General features: G+C 66.5%; 1 protein-coding gene across 1 annotated transcript; it reads right to left on the reverse strand.

Moving 5' to 3' along the window:
• Window positions 1-282: 282 nt before the first annotated feature.
• On the reverse strand, window positions 283-15,415 carry LOC149522009 (antigen peptide transporter 2-like). The gene is made up of 12 exons (XM_089771646.1): window positions 15,310-15,415; window positions 14,582-15,106; window positions 13,271-13,385; window positions 12,551-12,681; window positions 12,006-12,211; window positions 11,705-11,902; window positions 11,441-11,569; window positions 5,924-6,112; window positions 4,578-4,751; window positions 4,292-4,451; window positions 3,951-4,087; window positions 283-3,464 (listed from the first exon to the last, which is right to left on the reverse strand). Exons 2-12 carry the CDS (start codon window positions 15,090-15,092, stop codon window positions 3,273-3,275), a joined length of 2,142 nt encoding a protein of 713 aa, XP_089627772.1. The 5' UTR covers window positions 15,093-15,106; window positions 15,310-15,415; the 3' UTR covers window positions 283-3,272.
• Between the last annotated feature and the right edge of the window lie 1,258 nt (window positions 15,416-16,673).

A 16,673-nucleotide genomic window follows, 5' to 3' on the forward strand; every position in this document is an offset into this window, starting at 1 on the left:
TGAGCTTTCGTGGGCCAGACCCACTTCCTCAGATCAAATAGTGGAAGAAAATAGTCAATAGTGGAAGAAATTACCTCCTCCTCCCCGTGCCCCCCCTCCTGTTCTGAAATGTGATTTGTCCTTTTCAGATGTGTTCATTTTTTAATTGTATCCTTTGGTATATAGGGTTGTGACTACTTTCTTCCACTATTTGATCTGAGGAAGTGGGTCTGGCCCACGAAAGCTCATCATCTAATAAACCATCTTGTTAGTCTTTAAAGTGCTACATAGTCCTGTATTTTGCTTCAACATGTAGTAGAATACAGGATTAACAAATAAGCCTGGACTTATTTACACACATTCCCTCCCCTACTTTCTGCCTCTCTATCAGAGGCAGGAAGGGGTGAGGGAGGCAGGAACCAGTGCCCACAAGGAGACAGCTTTTAAACTGGCCCCCATGAGCACTGGATCTGTGGAGCTGCCTGTCAGAGGCAGTAATATCAGGGAGAGGGCAGGAGCTGGTACAGCTCGCCACACATATTGGCTCATGAAAACTGCTTCCCCCATTTTCTCCCAGGGAGGCAGCAGGGTGGGTGAGTGGGGTAGGGGAGGCTGCTCCATGGGTTACCCATCAGAGACTCCATTTTATAAGCTCCCTGACTATAACACTCACAAATCTATCCAGTGTAACAACTGCCCTCTTTGATGGGGTGTTGAATACTAAGGGAATGAAACCTGACCATCACCCAACGTCAGTAACAACAGTGTACAAACACAAATTACTAAGGGAATGAAACCTGACCATCACCCAACATCAGTAACAACAGCGTACAAACACAAATTACAATTACAACTTGTTCAAAATTAGATTATTACATTTTCATGAACAAACATATAACTTGTGTATTGTCAGAGTGCAAGCCCCCCCCGTGCCTCAGTGCCCCGACTGTCCTCACCCAGCCCGTCTCAGGGCAAGTCACAGTCCCTATGGGTTGCTCATCATTGGCATTTTACCTCAACTGCTCACTTAGCCTCATGATCCACCCACAGACCAGGGCTTTCTCAAGCCCCAGCCAGGAGTCATGGCTACCCTCAGGCTATCTCCCTCCAAGGGGCAGCTGCTGCTTCCCCCTCACCAGGGGAACTGGGTTTCCCTATTTATAGCTGGCAGCTGGGCTCTCACTCGCCCTATTGGCTTCAGCTGGGCTGTTCTGTGTAGCTGCCAGCTGGGCTCTCATTAGCCCAACAGCTTCAGCTGGTCCCTCTATTCACGCCCTGACTCAGGGCCTGAGTCCTGGTCTTAAAGGGCCAGTGCAGGGCAGGCGCCCTGTCACATGTATCCATAAAATATCATGTCGTAGTCCTGCAGGAGCAGGCTCCACCGCAGCAGCTTGGCGTTCGTCCCTTTCATCTGGTGTAGCCAGGTCAGGGGGCAGTGGTCGGTGAACACCGTGAAACGCCAGCCAGACAGGTACGGCTGCAGCTTTTGCAGGGCCCACACCATGGCCAGGCACTCCCTCTCTACGGTCGCGTAGCTCCGCTCCCGGGGCAGCAGCTTCCTGCTCAGGTACACGATGGGGTGACGTTCCCCTTTCTCGTCCGCCTGCATCAGCACCGCCCCCAGCCCAGTGTCCGAGGCGTCCGTAAACACGATAAAGGGCTTGTCGAAGTCTGGGTTTACCAACACTGGGGCCTTGGCCAGGGCTCCCTTCAGTGCACAGAGAGCCCTCTGGCACTGCTCCGTCCAGACCACCCTGTCTGGCCTCCCCTTCCTGCACAGCTCTGTGATCGGGGCAGCGATGGAGCTGAAGTTGGGCACAAAGCTCCGGTCGTACCCCCCATCCCAATGGAAGCCTGGACCTGCTAATGTGGCTAAAGGGGCAGGGGGAGAATTGGCCGGAAAACGGCCACACATCTCAGTTCCCCTGCCAAGGTGTCTTGAGGGGGAGGGTAAAGGTATTTTGAGCCACGGCCTTGTATTTAAATCCCGGGTTCATCTGCAAGTTCGAATGCCGAATCAGCCTCCCTCTTCGAGCCAGGGTGGCGGCGTAGACAGACCCGGTCGCTCTTTCCGGCACAGAGGAGACGCCGCATCCCTCCTGCGCCCCACGACTGGCAGGGGAGAACTGGCTCTTTATAGTGCATCCGAAATCGGGAGCGTTGCCTGTTGTGACGGCGCGTTGGGGACCCCCCTCCCCAAGATCCTGCCCCCCCGTAGCAGTGAGAACAGACTCCCCCGGCTGGTAGAACAGGGGGGTTTATTGCTCCTCCAGGACACGGCCCAGCACAGACTGCATGTGGGTACCGGAGTCAGGGCCAGGAGGCCTCAGACCCCTTGGGGCAGGGTCCATCCCCCCTCGATCCCCAGCACTCAGCTTAGTCTCTTCGCTCCATGGCCCTACAAGACAGTAGGTCGGAGCCACAAGCCCAGAGGGGACAGAGCCACTAGAAACCAGAGCCCGTGTGAGCCGTGGGGCACAGCCCCTCTCTGAGCTGTGATGGGGCAGCCCCAGCAGCGTCCCAGGGTCCAAATCCCCAAGGAAAAGCAGAGCGGGGCAGAACTCAGCAGGGTGCCCCAGTCAGAGGGTTCCTCATCCACGCCAGAGGGGGCAGCTCTATGTCCGACCGCGCCCCTGCTCCCCGGACCCAGGCGGAGACCCACGCCCGACACTGAGACAGCGGCTCAGATCTGAGGTGGGTAGGACCCGGGTTCTCCATCCATGTGCAGAGCAAACGTTGTTGTATGCGCTGAGGCTGGTGCAGCTGTGCACCACCTGTAGAAACACCTGTCACCGGCTGCGGGCGCTCGGCTCATCCCTCCGCTCAAGAGCTCAGGCCTCTGGGCCCCCTGGGTGGGACCCAGGAAATCTGAGCTGGCCTGTATCCCAGCACCGACATGTCCTCCTGTCTATCAGGCCGGCCCGTCTGCCCCACAGAGGGGGGGATCCTACGGAGCCCCCTTGCCCAGGCCTGTTCCTGCTGCCCTGCCCCGCGACCGGCTCCCCTCCTCCCCTGGGGAACGCCAGGGCAAACGCCCTGGACCCAGCGATGCTCCGGCCACAGACGCTCCCAGATGCTTCGGGTTTGTTTCGCCTCCTTCAGTGCTCGTAGAAAACCCTCTGTGCGTGCTCAGCAAGTCCAACGCGCCCCCCCCCAGGCGCCCTGCGCAGGACCCGGCCCCTGGAACAGCGACCCAAGATAAGTCATCACCCCCGTAACCGCTGCCACTGGGACACTGCCGGAGGGCGGAGGGGGGACGGTGCGGCCGGCTGTCCCGTTCTCAGGGCGGGGGGTTACTCGGCCAGGTCCCGCTGCACCAGCCTGTAGTAGGGCCCCCGGCGCTCCATCAGCTCGGCGTGGGTCCCCTCCTCGGCCACCGCCCCGTCCTCCAGCACCACGATCCGGTCGGCGCCCTCCACCGTCTGCATGCGGTGGGCGATCACCAGCACTGTGCGGGGCCCCCGGCACAGCACCGACTGGCGGATCTGAGGGGGGGGAGAGCTGGGTTAGGAGCCACCCGCGCCCCACACAGGCCAGGCCGGGATCCCACCGCCCCCACCACGGACCCTGCCCCACGCAGGCTAGGCCAGGATCCCACCACTGACCCCGCCCCACGCAGGCCAGGCCGGGATCCCACCGCCCCCACCACTGACCCCGCCCCATGCAGGCCAGGCCGGGATCCCACCGCCCCCACCACTGACCACCCCACACAGGCCAGGCCGGGATCCCACTGCCCCCACCACTGACCACCCCACACAGGCCAGGCCGGGATCCCACCGCCCCCACCACTGACCACCCCACACAGGCCAGGCCGGGATCCCACCGCCCCCACCGACCACCCCACGCAGGCCAGGCCGGGATCCCACCGCCCCCACCACTGACCACCCCACGCAGGCCAGGCCGGGATCCCACCGCCCCCACCGACCACCCCACACAGGCCAGGCCGGGATCCCACCGCCCCCACCACTCACCGCACACTCGCTCTCCACGTCCAGGGCGCTGGTGGCTTCGTCCAGGATCAGCACGGTCGGCTGGCGGACCAGAGCCCGGGCGATGGCGAGTCGCTGCTTCTGCCCCGCCGAGAGCTGCCCGCCCTTCTCCCCCACGTCTGCAGGGGCAGAGAGGAGGGGTCAGGACACCCGGGGTCACTCCCAGCTCTGGGGGGAGAGTCGGGGCTGGTGGGTTACAGTAGGAGGGGAGGGGGAGTCTGGACGCCTGGGCTCCCCCCCTGGCTCTGGGAGGAGAGCGGGGGGCAGTGGTTAGAGCGGGGGGGACAGTTCCCAGAAGCCCCTGCAGGGGGCGGGGGGCTCACCCGTCTCAAAGCCGCGCTCCAGGTGGGCGATGAAGCGGGAGGCCTGGGCGGCGGCGGCGGCGGCGGCGACCTGCTCCTGCCGGCAGCCCGGCAGCCCGTAGGCGATGTTCTCCCGCACCGAGCCGGCGAACAGGACGGGCTCCTGCCCCACCAGCGCCACCTGCCGGGGGGGGAGTGGGGGGCTGAGACCGGCCCCGCTCGTCACACCCGGCACGCGGCCGCCCCTCCCCCGCCAGCCACGCCGCCCCTCCCCCACCAGCCCCTCCCCCGCGGCCGTGCGCCTCACCTGGCGGTGCAGGTAGCGGTGCTCGTACTCCGCCAGGGGGGCCCCGTCCAGCAGGATCTGCCCGGCCTGGGGCTCGTAGAACCGCTCCAGCAGCCCCACACACGTGCTCTTCCCGCTGCCGTTCAGCCCCACCAGCGCCGTCACCTCCCCGGGGCGCAGCTCCAGCGACACGGCCTGGGGCCCGGCCAGAGCGTCAGCGCCGCCGCCGCGGGGACACCGGGGGATGAGCTGGGGACTGGGGGACCCCCTCCAGGGGGATGGGCTGGAGAGCGGGGTGGGAGGGAAGGGGACCCCAAGAAGCAGGAGCCCTGGGGCTGTGGGTGGGGGAGCTGGGAGCAAGGGGGATTCCCTCCCGGGGATGGGCCCAGGAGCCCTGGGGCTGGGGGGAAGGGGATGGGCTGGGGGGGGTCTGTGAGCCCAGGGGACCCCACCCCCCCGGGGAAGGTCCCATAGCCAGAGCCCAGGGGCCAGGAGCAGCAGCCGGGCTGTGCGCACCTTGAGGGCGGGGCGGGGGGACCCCTGGGGCCCGGGGCGAGGGAGGGGCGGCTCACCTTGAGGACGGGGCGGATGGGGCGGTCGGGGCGGGGGGACCCCCGGGGCCCAGGGCGGGGGAGGGGCGGCTCACCTTGAGGACAGGGCGGGCGGGGCGGGGCGGGGGGACCCCCAGGGCCCAGGGGCTGGGGAGGGACGGCTCACCTTGAGGACGGGGCGGGCGGGGGGACCCCTGGGTCCTGGGGTGGGGGAGGGGCAGCTCACCTTGAGGACGGGGCGGGCGGGGGGACCCCTGGGTCCCGGGGCGGGGGAGGGGCGGCTCACCTTGAGGACGGGGCGGTCGGGGCGGGGGAGGGGCGGCTCACCTTGAGGACGGGGCGGGCGGGGGGACCCCTGGGTCCCGGGGCGGGGGAGGGGCGGCTCACCTTGAGGACGGGGCGGGCGGGGGGACCTCCGGGGCCCAGGGCGGGGGAGGGGCGGCTCACCTTGAGGACGGGGCGGGCGGGACGGGCGGGGCGGGGGGACCTCCGGGGCCCGGGGCGGGGGAGGGGCGGCTCACCTTGAGGACGGGGCGGTCGGGGCGGGGGAGGGGCGGCTCACCTTGAGGACGGGGTGGTCGGGGCGGGGGAGGGGCGGCTCACCTTGAGGACGGGGCAGACGGGGCGGTCGGGGCGGGGGGACCCCCAGGGCCCGGGGCGGGGGAGGGGCGGCTCACCTTGAGGACGGGGCAGACGGGGCGGTCGGGGCGGGGGGACCCCCAGGGCCCGGGGCGGGGGAGGGGCGGCTCACCTTGAGGACGGGGCGGTCGGGGCGGGGGGACCTCCGGGGCCCGGGGCGGGGGAGGGGCGGCTCACCTTGAGGACGGGGCGGTCGGGGCGGGCGGGGTAGGCGAAGGAGACGTGGCGGAAGGAGACGTGGCCCCGCAGCGAGGCCGGCGCCCGCGTCCCGTCAGTGCGCACGGCCGGCTCCCGGTCCAGGTACTCGAAGACCTTCGCCGCCGCCCCCACGTTGCTCAGCAGGTCCCCGCAGGCGGAGGCCAGGGTCTGGGGGGCAGGGCCGGGGCCAGGTGGGTACGGCACTTCCCGTGTTCACGGCACACGGGCCGGACGCCGCCCCCCCCGCCCCCGCCCCCTGCACAGAACCCCAAGGGCCTTCAGAGCCATCGGGTCCAGCCCCTGCCCAAGGCAGGACGCCCCAGCTCCGTCATCCCAGCCAGGGCTCTGTCCAGCCAGGACGGAAACACCCCTAGGGACGGAGATTCCACCCCTCCCCAGGGAACCCAGCCCAGCGCTTCCCACCCGCCTAGGGAAAGAGTTTTTCCTAATCTCCAACCTGGCCCCCCCCCCTCCACTGCAACGTGAGCCCCTTGCTCCTTGTTCCGCCCCCACTGAGAGCAGCCTCTCGCCAGCCTCTTGGGACCCTCGTGCAGGGAGCTGAAGGCTGCTCTCAAATCCCCCCTCGCTCTGCTCTTCTGCAAACCCAGATCCCTCGGCCTCTCCTCATAAGTCATGTGCTCCAGCCCCCTAATCATTTTGGTTGCCCTCCGCTGGCCCCTCTCCAGTGTGTCCACGTCCTTTCTGTGGTGAGGCAGAACTGGACACAATACTCCAGATGCAGCCTCACCAGAGCCGAATAAAGGGGAATAATGACATCTCTGGATCTGCTGGCAATGCTCCTCTTAATGCATCCTAATATGCCATTAGCCTTCTTGGCTACAAGGGCGCCTGCTGACTCATCTCCAGCTTCTCATCCACTGTAACCCCCAGCTCCTTTTCTGCAGAACTACCACTTAGCCAGCTGGTCCCCAGCCTGTACCAATATTTGGGATTCTTCCGCCCCATGGGCAGGACTCTGCACTTGATGTTGTTGAACCTCATCAGATTTCTTGTGGCCCAATCCTCCAATTTGTCTAAGTCACTCTGGACCCTGTCCCTGCCCTCCAGCATATCTACCTCTCCCCCCAGCTTAGTGTCATCTGCAAACTTGCTGAGGGTGCAATCCATCCCCTCAGCCAGGTCATTAATAAAGATATTGAACAAAACTGGTCCTAGAACCGAACCTTGGGGCACTCCACTAGAAACCGACCGCCATCCTGACATGGAGCCGTTGATCACTACCCGCTGGGCCAGGCCTTCCAGCCAGCTTTCTATCCATCTTACCGTCCATTTATCCAATCCACATTCCCTTCACTCGCTGGCCAGCATCTTCCAGCCATGCCTGCGACGGGCCTGGGAGGGCCCAAGGATGGAGAGACCCTCCCTTCCCTCGGGCATGTGCTGGGAGGGCTAGTCGCCGCCCTGGGGACAGGTGTGACGTAGTGGGGGTACTTGCTGGGCTGTGGTGACCCCTGCTGTCTGGAGCAAGACCCAGCAGGGAAAACCTCACTATGCAAAGCTAATGCCAAACTGGTTGAACCAGTGGCCAGACACCCCCCATGGAGAGGAACAAAGGAAGGTGGAATGCGGCCCTGACTGCGGGGGCAGGGCTGCAAGGGAATTTAGTTAGACTGTGGGAGAGCATGGAGGAGAGCCTAGGAGAAGGGGCTGGAGTTTAGGGGCCCAGTCTCCCCCATCTCAAGGGGGCCTGAGGCATCCTAGCCCAGCTCTGGGACCAGACTACATCTGTGCTGTGCTGTATCCTGGAGAGGCAATAAACTTCCTCTATTCCACCGGCTGGTGCAGTCTGTTTGTGCCATTTCGGGGTGCAGGAGACGGGGAACCCCCAACGCGCCGTCACACTGGTGTCAGGAGCGGGATGCACTGCACCCCGTGGATGGAGCTTCCAGCGGCAAGCGACAAGGCGCAGTAGAAGCAAGAGCCCTGGAGCCAGGCGTGCTGGAGACAGAGCGAAGCGGTTCCTGGGAATCGTGGGGCGCTGCAGCACTAGACTGGTGAGTCTGCACCGAGGGGCCCAGCGGGCAGATGGCCTACGCCCGACTCTTGAAGGCAGAGCTGGTGGGGCTGTGCAGAGAGAGGGGCTTGCCTGTGCAGAAAGCAACCAAGGCCCAGCTGATTACCCAGCTGGAAGAGAATGACCAGCCACAGGGCCAGGATCTTGTCCCCAGGGGAAGCAGCCAGACCCCCCCCCGAGAGTGTGTCAGGCTCAGAGAGGGGGAGGAGCGCTGGATCCCACCGGAGAGATGAGACAGCGTCTCCCGGGAGGCCTGCAAGCCGTAGCCCATCTAGGGCAGGGGCCAGCCCAGCGGAGCTGCGGCGGCTGGAGATCCAGCTGCGGATGAAGGAATTGGAAGTAGAGGACCGAGAGAAGGAGCGCCAAGATTGAGAGAGGCAGCGGCAGCATGAGCTGGCCATGGCAGAGCGGAGAACCGGCGGGGCACCAGCTGCGCCAAGTGCGGATGGGCCCCAGGGTCCCGGGGCTGCCAGACGCTTGGAGAGGCTCGTGGTGGCCCAACTGAAGGACGTGGGTGACATAGACGGGTTCCTCAGTGCCTTTGAGAGGGCCTGTGGACTGCAACGGGTTCCCCCAGCTGACTGGCTGCAGGAGCTCATCCCCGCACTGAACCAGGAGGCGGCCGGAGTGCTCAGCCAGCTGGAGGACCTACAGCCAGGGGATTACAACCGAGTCAAGGAGGCCCTGCTGCACAAGTTCGGGCTGACCCCCGAGATGTACAGGAAGAAGTTCCGGGGGGTACAGAAAGGGCCACGGGAGACCTATGTGGATCTGGCCTCCCGCCTGGCGCAATACTGCCGCAAGTGGGTGTCTGGAGTCGGAGCCCAGACCGCAGAGGAGCTGCTCAAGCTGGTCATGATGGAGCAGTTCTATGAAGTGTGCCCACCCAAACTGAGGCTGTGGCTCAAGGACCGGAGACCAGAGAATCCCCAGGAGGCCGGGAGACTGGCGGATGAGTTCACGGAGAGCCGGTCCGGGTGTGAACGGGAGTCCCGGAGAGAAAGGGAACCGCGCAGAGACCGGATCTCGGCTGAGAGACGGAGGGAGTCAACTACGGGGCGAGACCAAGGAACAGGTCGTCTGCGCCCCAGAGAACCAGCCAGGGCCTGGACAGAGACAGCCCAAAGCCTAACTTGCCATCGCTGTGGGCAAAAAGGCCACAAGAGGGCTCAGTGCACCAAGTCCCAGGACCGGGGACTTTCCAGGGTTAACTGGCTGGGGCTGGGGGAAGGGCAGGCTGCCCCAGAGGCAGGGGCTGGCCGGCAAACCTCCGCTCAGAGAGAGGGGAAGGATGCTCAGTGCACCTCCCCTGGGAGGTCTGATTCTCAGGAGGCGGATTTCTCCGTGTACCGGGTGGGGGCAGGACGGCCCCTGCGGAGCGAGTGCCTCATACCCCTGGAGGTGGATGGTAGGAAGGTGACGGGCTTCTGGGACACGGGGGCGGAGGTGACTCTGGCCCGATCCGACATAGTGGCCCCGGAGCGGATACTACCCCACGCGCAGCTGACCCTGAAGGGCATAGACGGGTCCCCGTTTAAGGTGCCTGTAGCCAGGGTGCATCTGAAATGGGGGGCCAAGGAAGGCCTCAAGGAAGTGGGGGTGCACCCGCACTTGCCCACCGAGGTGCTGATGGGGAATGACCTAGAGGAGTGGCCCCATGAAACCCAGCGGGCTCTAGTCACTACCCGGAGCCAGAGCCAGCGGGGGGCTGACAACGTGGGTCCAGGGAAGGACTCCTGGCAGCGTCCTCAGGGCCCCATCCCAGTGGACACGGGGTCCAGCCAGGCTGGGACTCCGGACCTAGGCAGAGGTGGGGGACAGGTCCCGATCCCTGCCTCAGCAGCTGAATTCCAGGCTGAGGTGCAGGCAGACCCCTCCTTGCAGAGGCTGAGGGACCAGGCTGGCCTCCATGCAGCTCAGCCCCGGGGGAGAGGTGGCCAGGAGAGATTCCTGCGGGAGCGTGGGCTCCTGTTCCGTGAGTGGCTCCCCCCCAGGAAGGTGGGGGCATGGGGGGTCCAGCGGCAGCTGGTCGTCCCCCGAAAGTATCGCCTCAAGCTGCTGTATTTGGCCCACGATGTCCCCGTTGGGGGCCACCGGGGGATCCGGAGCACCCGGCTGAAGCTGCTCCAGCACTTCTATTGGCCGGGAATCTTTACAGCCGTGCAGCGGTACTGCCGGTCCTGTGACTCCTGCCAGAGGGGTGGGAAGGCCCAAGACAGGAGGAAAGCGGCTTGGGGGTCTCTACCCCAGATAGACCCTCTGGGCTTGCTGAGAGAGTTATGGGAGGGGAAGACCTCCCTGGATGGAGCTTCGGGGGTAGAAGCCGCCCTGGTTGTCCAGAGAAGGCTCACTGGGCTCATGGCCCCGGCCCGAGAGACCCTGGCCAGAGATCAAGGCCAGCGGAAGGGTGGGTGTGACCCCCGAGGACAGGCCTGCGCCAGTCGCCCTGGAGCGGGGCGGCGAGTGGACAGAGGGAAGCCAGCTCATGTGGGGCCTTGCCACGGCCGGCCTGAGTCAAGGGGAGCACCCATGTCCCCGGGGCGGGTTCCCACGCAGAGGACCCGAACTTCCCTAGGTCACGAGCGGAGTGACCCTGCTCAGTTCGCTCTCGGAGGGGGGAGAACTGTGACGTAGTGGGGGTACTTGCTGGGCTGTGGTGACCCCTGCTGTCTGGAGCAAGACCCAGCAGGGAAAACCTGGCTAGGCAGAGATAAGGCCAAACTGGTTGAACCAGTGGCCAGACACCCCCCATGGAGAGGAACAAAGGAAGGTGGAATGCGGCCCTGACTGCGGGGGCAGGGCTGCAAGGGAATTTAGTTAGACTGTGGGAGAGCATGGAGGAGAGCCTAGGAGAAGGGGCTGGAGTTTAGGGGCCCAGTCTCCCCCATCTCAAGGGGGCCTGAGGCATCCTAGCCCAGCTCTGGGACCAGACTACATCTGTGCTGTGCTGTATCCTGGAGAGGCAATAAACTTCCTCTATTCCACCGGCTGGTGAAGTCTGTTTGTGCCATTTCGGGGTGCAGGAGACGGGGAACCCCCAACGCGCCGTCACAACAGGTTCTGGGCACCTGGGCTCAGCTGGCCTGTGAGTGTCTTGAGCAGCTGCTGACTAGTGTGTTACGGTCTGGGTGCTGTGACTGGCAGCGCACGGCCGTGAGGCAGGAATGCCACGCAGCCTCGGCATGCCACACAGGGAGTTACGGCTCAGCACGTGCTGTGCCAACACCCCATATCACTCGCCCCCCAGGCCAGTCCAGGGGGGACCGGAACACGGCCCCATCAGGGACACAGCTCATGGGCAGGCTGAGTCCTGGCAAACTCAGTGCACAGGTGACCCCCTGGGAAACTTGAACTGGGCTCTGGGCGGCAAGAGGCAGGTGTGCCAGCAAATCCCCCTCCTCCCAGCCTTCTGGGCTGTCCTCCCACAGCAGGCGTGGGGAGAAAGGGCCATGCCCCCTCACCTGCACGTAGCCCCCCACGTCCCACTGGTAGATGACGAAGGAGACGAGGCCGCCCTTGGTCAGCAGCCCGGCGTGGATCTGCTGGTGCCCGCCGTACAGCATCAGCGCCTGCATGGCCAAGTGCAGCAGCTGGGGGAGAGAGGGTCAGACAGGGCACGGGACAGGGTGCCCAGACCTCCCGCCAGCAGGGCGATCGGACACCCACCTGCCCCCGCCAACCACAGCCAGCCCCTGCCGGACGCCTGGGTCCCCGCCGTGACTCACTTGGCGGAAGAGCAGGAACAGCTCCCGCTCCTGGTCATGCCGCCGTCTCAGCTGGTGGGTGTGGGCCAGCGCCGCCTCGTAGCGCCGCGCCTCCTCCCCCTCCGTGGCGAAGCTGCGCACCGTCTCGATGCAGGCGACCGACTCGCGCACCACCTCCCCCGAGCGCGCCAGGGAGTCCTGGGTGGCCCGTAGCACGGCCTGGGGGGGCAGAGGCGTCACCAACCAGCCAGCCCCGCAGAATGGGGCCGGTCACACTGCCTGAGGCAGGCTCCAGCACAGAGGGGGGCCCCCTGCCCCGTACCTGGCGCCGGGCGTCGTAGAGGTTCTGGGCGGCCATGGTGAGGGGCGTCTCGACCAGCGTGAGCAGGGTGAGGCGCCAGGACAGCCCCAGCATGAAGCCGAAGAGCCCCAGCGCCTTCACCAGGCAGCACAGGAAGATGTTGGCGTTGGCCGGCACCGAGCGGCTCATCATGGCCGTGTCCTTGGAGAGGCGCGAGGTCAGGTCCCCTGGGGCGGGGGGAAGGGAGACAGGACGGGTGAGACTCGGATCCACACCAGAGCGGGAGCCAGGTACTAGGCCAGAGATGTCCCTGGGAGAGGGGTCTAGGGCCCGGAGAAACCGGCGGCCAACACTGCATTTAACTAGGATCCCACAGACAGGGGGCTGCTCCAGTTCGACCTGGTTGCTGGTTCCCAGTAAGGGTGATTCTGCCATGGGAGGGGGCTGTTTACAGTGGCTCTAAACTCCGTGGTCTGGCCCCGATCTGCCCCCCGGTGTAAGACAGAGCAGCAGCGGGGCCCCATAAACAGAGAGAGCGTGGGGAGGAGATGGGGGGCGGGACCCACCTGTTTTGACCTGCTGGAAGAAGGCCAGGTCCTGGTGCACCAGGGAGGAGAAGAGCAGCTGGCGGATGCGGAGGTGGAGCCGGGAGAGTGTGAGTGCGAACAGCCCCTCGCGGCAGCCGGCAGCCAGGGAGCTGGGGGGCGGCAGGACAGACGGAAACAGGAAAGACACAGAGATGCATCCTGCTTCGGCAATCAGCCGGGCCACGCCACAGGGAGCCTGCACTGGCAGGGCCAAAGGCGCAGCTGTGTAGGGCACCGGAAAATCGGGGGCACCGCCGGGTCCTAGTGCCCATCCTCTGCCTCTTCCTATCCCTAAAAAATCACCCCCCCCCCCCGGCTGCCTGGTTTAATAGCCCTGCATAGGGCCTCAGAAACCTCAAACCTCGCCCTCAGAAACCCCCTGCAGAGGGTCCTGCCATGGGGGCAGCGAGCAGAGACCCCGGGGGTAGGATCCGGGGGGGCTCTGGAACAGCTGGGGGGGCCGGAGTGGCTGGCTCCCTCCTTTCCCCTGCAGAGGGTCCTGCCATGGGGGCAGTGAGCAGAGACCCCGGGGGTAGGATCCGGGGGGGCTCTGGAACAGCTGGGGGGGCCGGAGTGGCTGGCTCCCTCCTTTCCCCTGCAGGCCACGAGCCAGCTGAGCGCAGGGCGGGCAGCGCTGGGGGACAGCGCTTGGCCCAGGCGGGGCTGGGGGCGGGCCGGGGGCAGGACATGGGGGCTCACCTGCCGAAGGAGGCCAGGAGCATGAGGCCGATGGCAGCGATGAAGGCATCAGGGGCGTAGCTGCTGCCCAGGGTGTCGATGACGCGGCCCATGTAGTAGGGGATGAGCAGCTCACCTGCCGGAGACACGGGGTGAGCCAGCCCTGGGGCGGGGGGCTGATCCCAAAGTGCCCCCCCAGTGTCGCTGACTGCAGGGGGAAGGGGGTGAAGGGCTCGGCCGTGGGGCTGAGACACTCACATGGAGATTCCCCCCACCCCACACAGGCTCCTTGGCCCCTCCCGTTAACGACTCACCCCACGGAAAGAGGCAGGGGGTACAAAGGCCCTTGTGGGGCGGTGTCCGGCTGCCGGGGGGTGTGGGGGGCCGTGCCCTGTGGCCACTGCCAGAAGGGCCGTGGGTGGGCAGGGAAAGGGGGTGCAGAGCGCGGGACAGGAGAGATGGGGGGCAAAGGCCCTTGTGGGGCAGTGACCGGCTGCCGGGGGGTGTGGGGGGCCGTGCCCTGTGGCCACTGCCAGAAGGGCCGTGGGTGGGCAGGGAAAGGGGGTGCAGAGCGCGGGACAGGAGAGATGGGGGGCAAAGGCCCTTGTGGGGCAGTGTCCGGCTGCCGGGGGGTGTGGGGGGCCGTGCCCTGTGGCCACTGCCAGAAGGGCCGTGGGTGGGCAGGGAAAGGGGGTGCAGAGCGCGGGACAGGAGAGATGGGGGGCAAAGGCCCTTGTGGGGCGGTGTCCGGCTGCCGGGGGGTGTGGGGGGCCGTGCCCTGTGGCCACTGCCAGAAGGGCCGTGGGTGGGCAGGGAAAGGGGGTGCAGAGCGCGGGATGAGAGCAATGGGGGGCAAAGGCCCTGCCGGCCCCTGTCCCTGGCTGGCCTGGGTACCAAGGGGACTGGCCCCAGCCCTGATGGCTGAGCTGGGGGCTCCTGGCCCCCGCAGGGTCTCCGGCTGAGGCTGTTCTGCTGCGGATAAAGCCCTGCTCAGCGGGCCGGAGAGCAAGGGAAGGGCTGTATGGCCGAGCGGTTAGGGCACCCCTGGTCCATACCACGGGGATGAGCCCTGCAGGTCGGGGCTCCCGCATCCCAGGCCAGGTCGTTATCCCCTGGGGGGCAGCGTACGACCCAATAGGAAACCCCTCCCAGCTCTCTGCCCTTTGGGGCCTGGCCCCCCGGCTGTTGCCCAGGGGCGGGGGTGCCAGTCTCTAGCGACTGGCCAGGGCAGCATGGGGCAGAGCCAGGAACCGAACCGGCACTCTGGGGGTTCTCCGGCCGAGAGCCTCTTCCAGCCCCGTGTCGACCATTGGCCCCCCCCGCCCCACTCACCGATCGCAGCCAGGGCGAGGAAGACGAAGGCCCCGGACAGGACGGGCAGGTCGGGCCGGGACAGCCCCACGAGCCGGCGCAGGGTGGCCTTGGACTCCCGCTCCGTGTCCTCAGCGCCGGGCCCCCCAGCCCTGTGCCCCTGCCCCAGGGCCCCCCAGGTGAGCTGGGCCAGCCCCACCGCCCCGTAGCTCAGCAGCAGCCAGGCCCAGGGGCCGCCGGCCAGCAGGGCGGGGGGCAGGTCGGGCAGGGGCAGACGGCTCCGCAGGGAGAGGTACAGGGGGGGCAGCAGGCACAGGGCAGCCAGGGCCCCGGGGGGGGACCGGCCGGGCTGATCCGGGGCCAGCAGCCCCCAGGCGCCCCAGAGCCCCAGGAGACGCACGGCGGCCTCCAGCCAGGTGGCCGGCAGCCCCAGGGGGGCCAGCGCGGGGACCCCCCAGCCCAGCAGGGCCAGCAGGGCGAGGTCGCAGAGCAGCAGGGCGCAGCCCAGACGCAGGGTGAGGGGCACCGGCATGGCAGCGGCAGGGCCTGCAGAGAGAAGGGGGGGCAGGTAATCTTGGGGGTCCTGCACTGACTGGTCCCCATGTCCCTCAGCCCCCCCCCCCATCCAGCGGGAGCTCAACCGCCCCGCCCCCCACCGCCCCGCTTCCACCCTCCCCGCAGCAGGCCCCCCCCCCCCCCTCCCTCCCCGGGCCCCGGCTTCCCAGGAAATGCCCCTGCCCGGCCGGTACCTGCAGCTCCGGCTCGGCGCCTGCTCCCGCGCCCCGCGGCCGCTTTCGCTTTCGGGGGGTTCCCGGCCCGGCGGCGGCTGCTGCCCCGGTGGCCGCCAGAGGGAGCCCGGCCTGCACCGGCAGCGGGACAGACCAGAGCGCCCGGCTCCGGCCCCCTGCCTCAGTTTCCCCGAGCCTGGTGCACCCTCCGCCCCCGAGCCCCGGCCCCAACCGTCGGTCCTGTACCCAGCGCTCCACCGCTACACTCCTCCTCACACGGGTCCCAGCACGCTGCCCCCCGCCTCAGTTTCCCCAAGCCTCGTACACCCAGTCCCCACACGGCACCGACCCCCCCAGCTCCTAGTCCTGTGCCAAGTCCCCTCCCTGCTCCTCCCCACACTGGTCATGGTCCCAGCCCCCTGCCTCAGTTTCCCCAAGCCTGGTGCACCCAGCCCCAAGCACGAAGCCTCCAGCCCCAGTCCAGAGCAGGGTGCGCAGCCGTATATGGGGCGGGAGGGTTGGGGGTGTGAGGGGAGCTCAGCGTCAGGGCCTCAGAGAAGGGGTTTGGGGATGGGGGTCTCAGGGCTCAGAGAGGGCGAGGGGAGGATCTGGGCTGGTACCTTCTTGTGGCAGCTGCAGATCACGCTGCCCACGACAGCCCCACCCCCGGCCCTCGCACGGCAGCTTGGAGGCCGCCGAGCCGCTGATCTGCTCCTTCTTCCGCAGCTGGAACAGCCTGGGGGGACAGAACCCCTAAAACTCCTGCACCCCAAACTCTCTGCCCCCTGGCTTCCCGTACCCGGGGCTGACTCAACAGAGCCTGGCCCAGGCGGGGGCCCAGTGGGACGGGGGAGCCTGCTGGGGGGGCTGGTGTGATGGGGAGGAGCTTGGTTGGGGCAGGGGGCTCCCCGGGGCGCTTGCCGGCTGGTGGCCTCGGCCGCCCTGTGCTGGGATGCGAAAGCCAGGCTGGGGGTGCCCAGAGCCAGCGGCAGGGGGGCCACGAGGGCGACGCCGTTGGGAGAAAAGCCAACGTGGCTGGGCGGCGTGAAGCGGAGCGTGGCCAGCGGGACACGAGGAGTCGATCGCCCCTCGGCTCCGCGCTGCTCAGGCCTCGGCCAGAGGATCGTGTCCAGTTCTGGGCCCCTCGCTGCAGGACAGACGTGGAGTAACTGGGGAGGGGCCAGAGAAGAGCAGCCGGAATGAGGAAAGGTCCAGAGAACAGGAGCTGGGGGGAGGCTGAAGGAATTGGGCTGGTTTCGTCTGGAAAAGAGAAGACTGAGGGGACATGAAGCCGTTTTCAGGTATCTAAACGGGTGTCATAAGGAGGAGGGAGAAAACTTGTTCAGCTTGGCCTCTGAGGACAGGACAAGCAGCAATGGGCTTAA

This window comes from Pelodiscus sinensis, chromosome 19, assembly GCF_052426305.1.
Source record: "Pelodiscus sinensis isolate ZL-2025 chromosome 19, ASM5242630v1, whole genome shotgun sequence".
Lineage (NCBI taxonomy): Eukaryota > Metazoa > Chordata > Testudines > Trionychidae > Pelodiscus > Pelodiscus sinensis.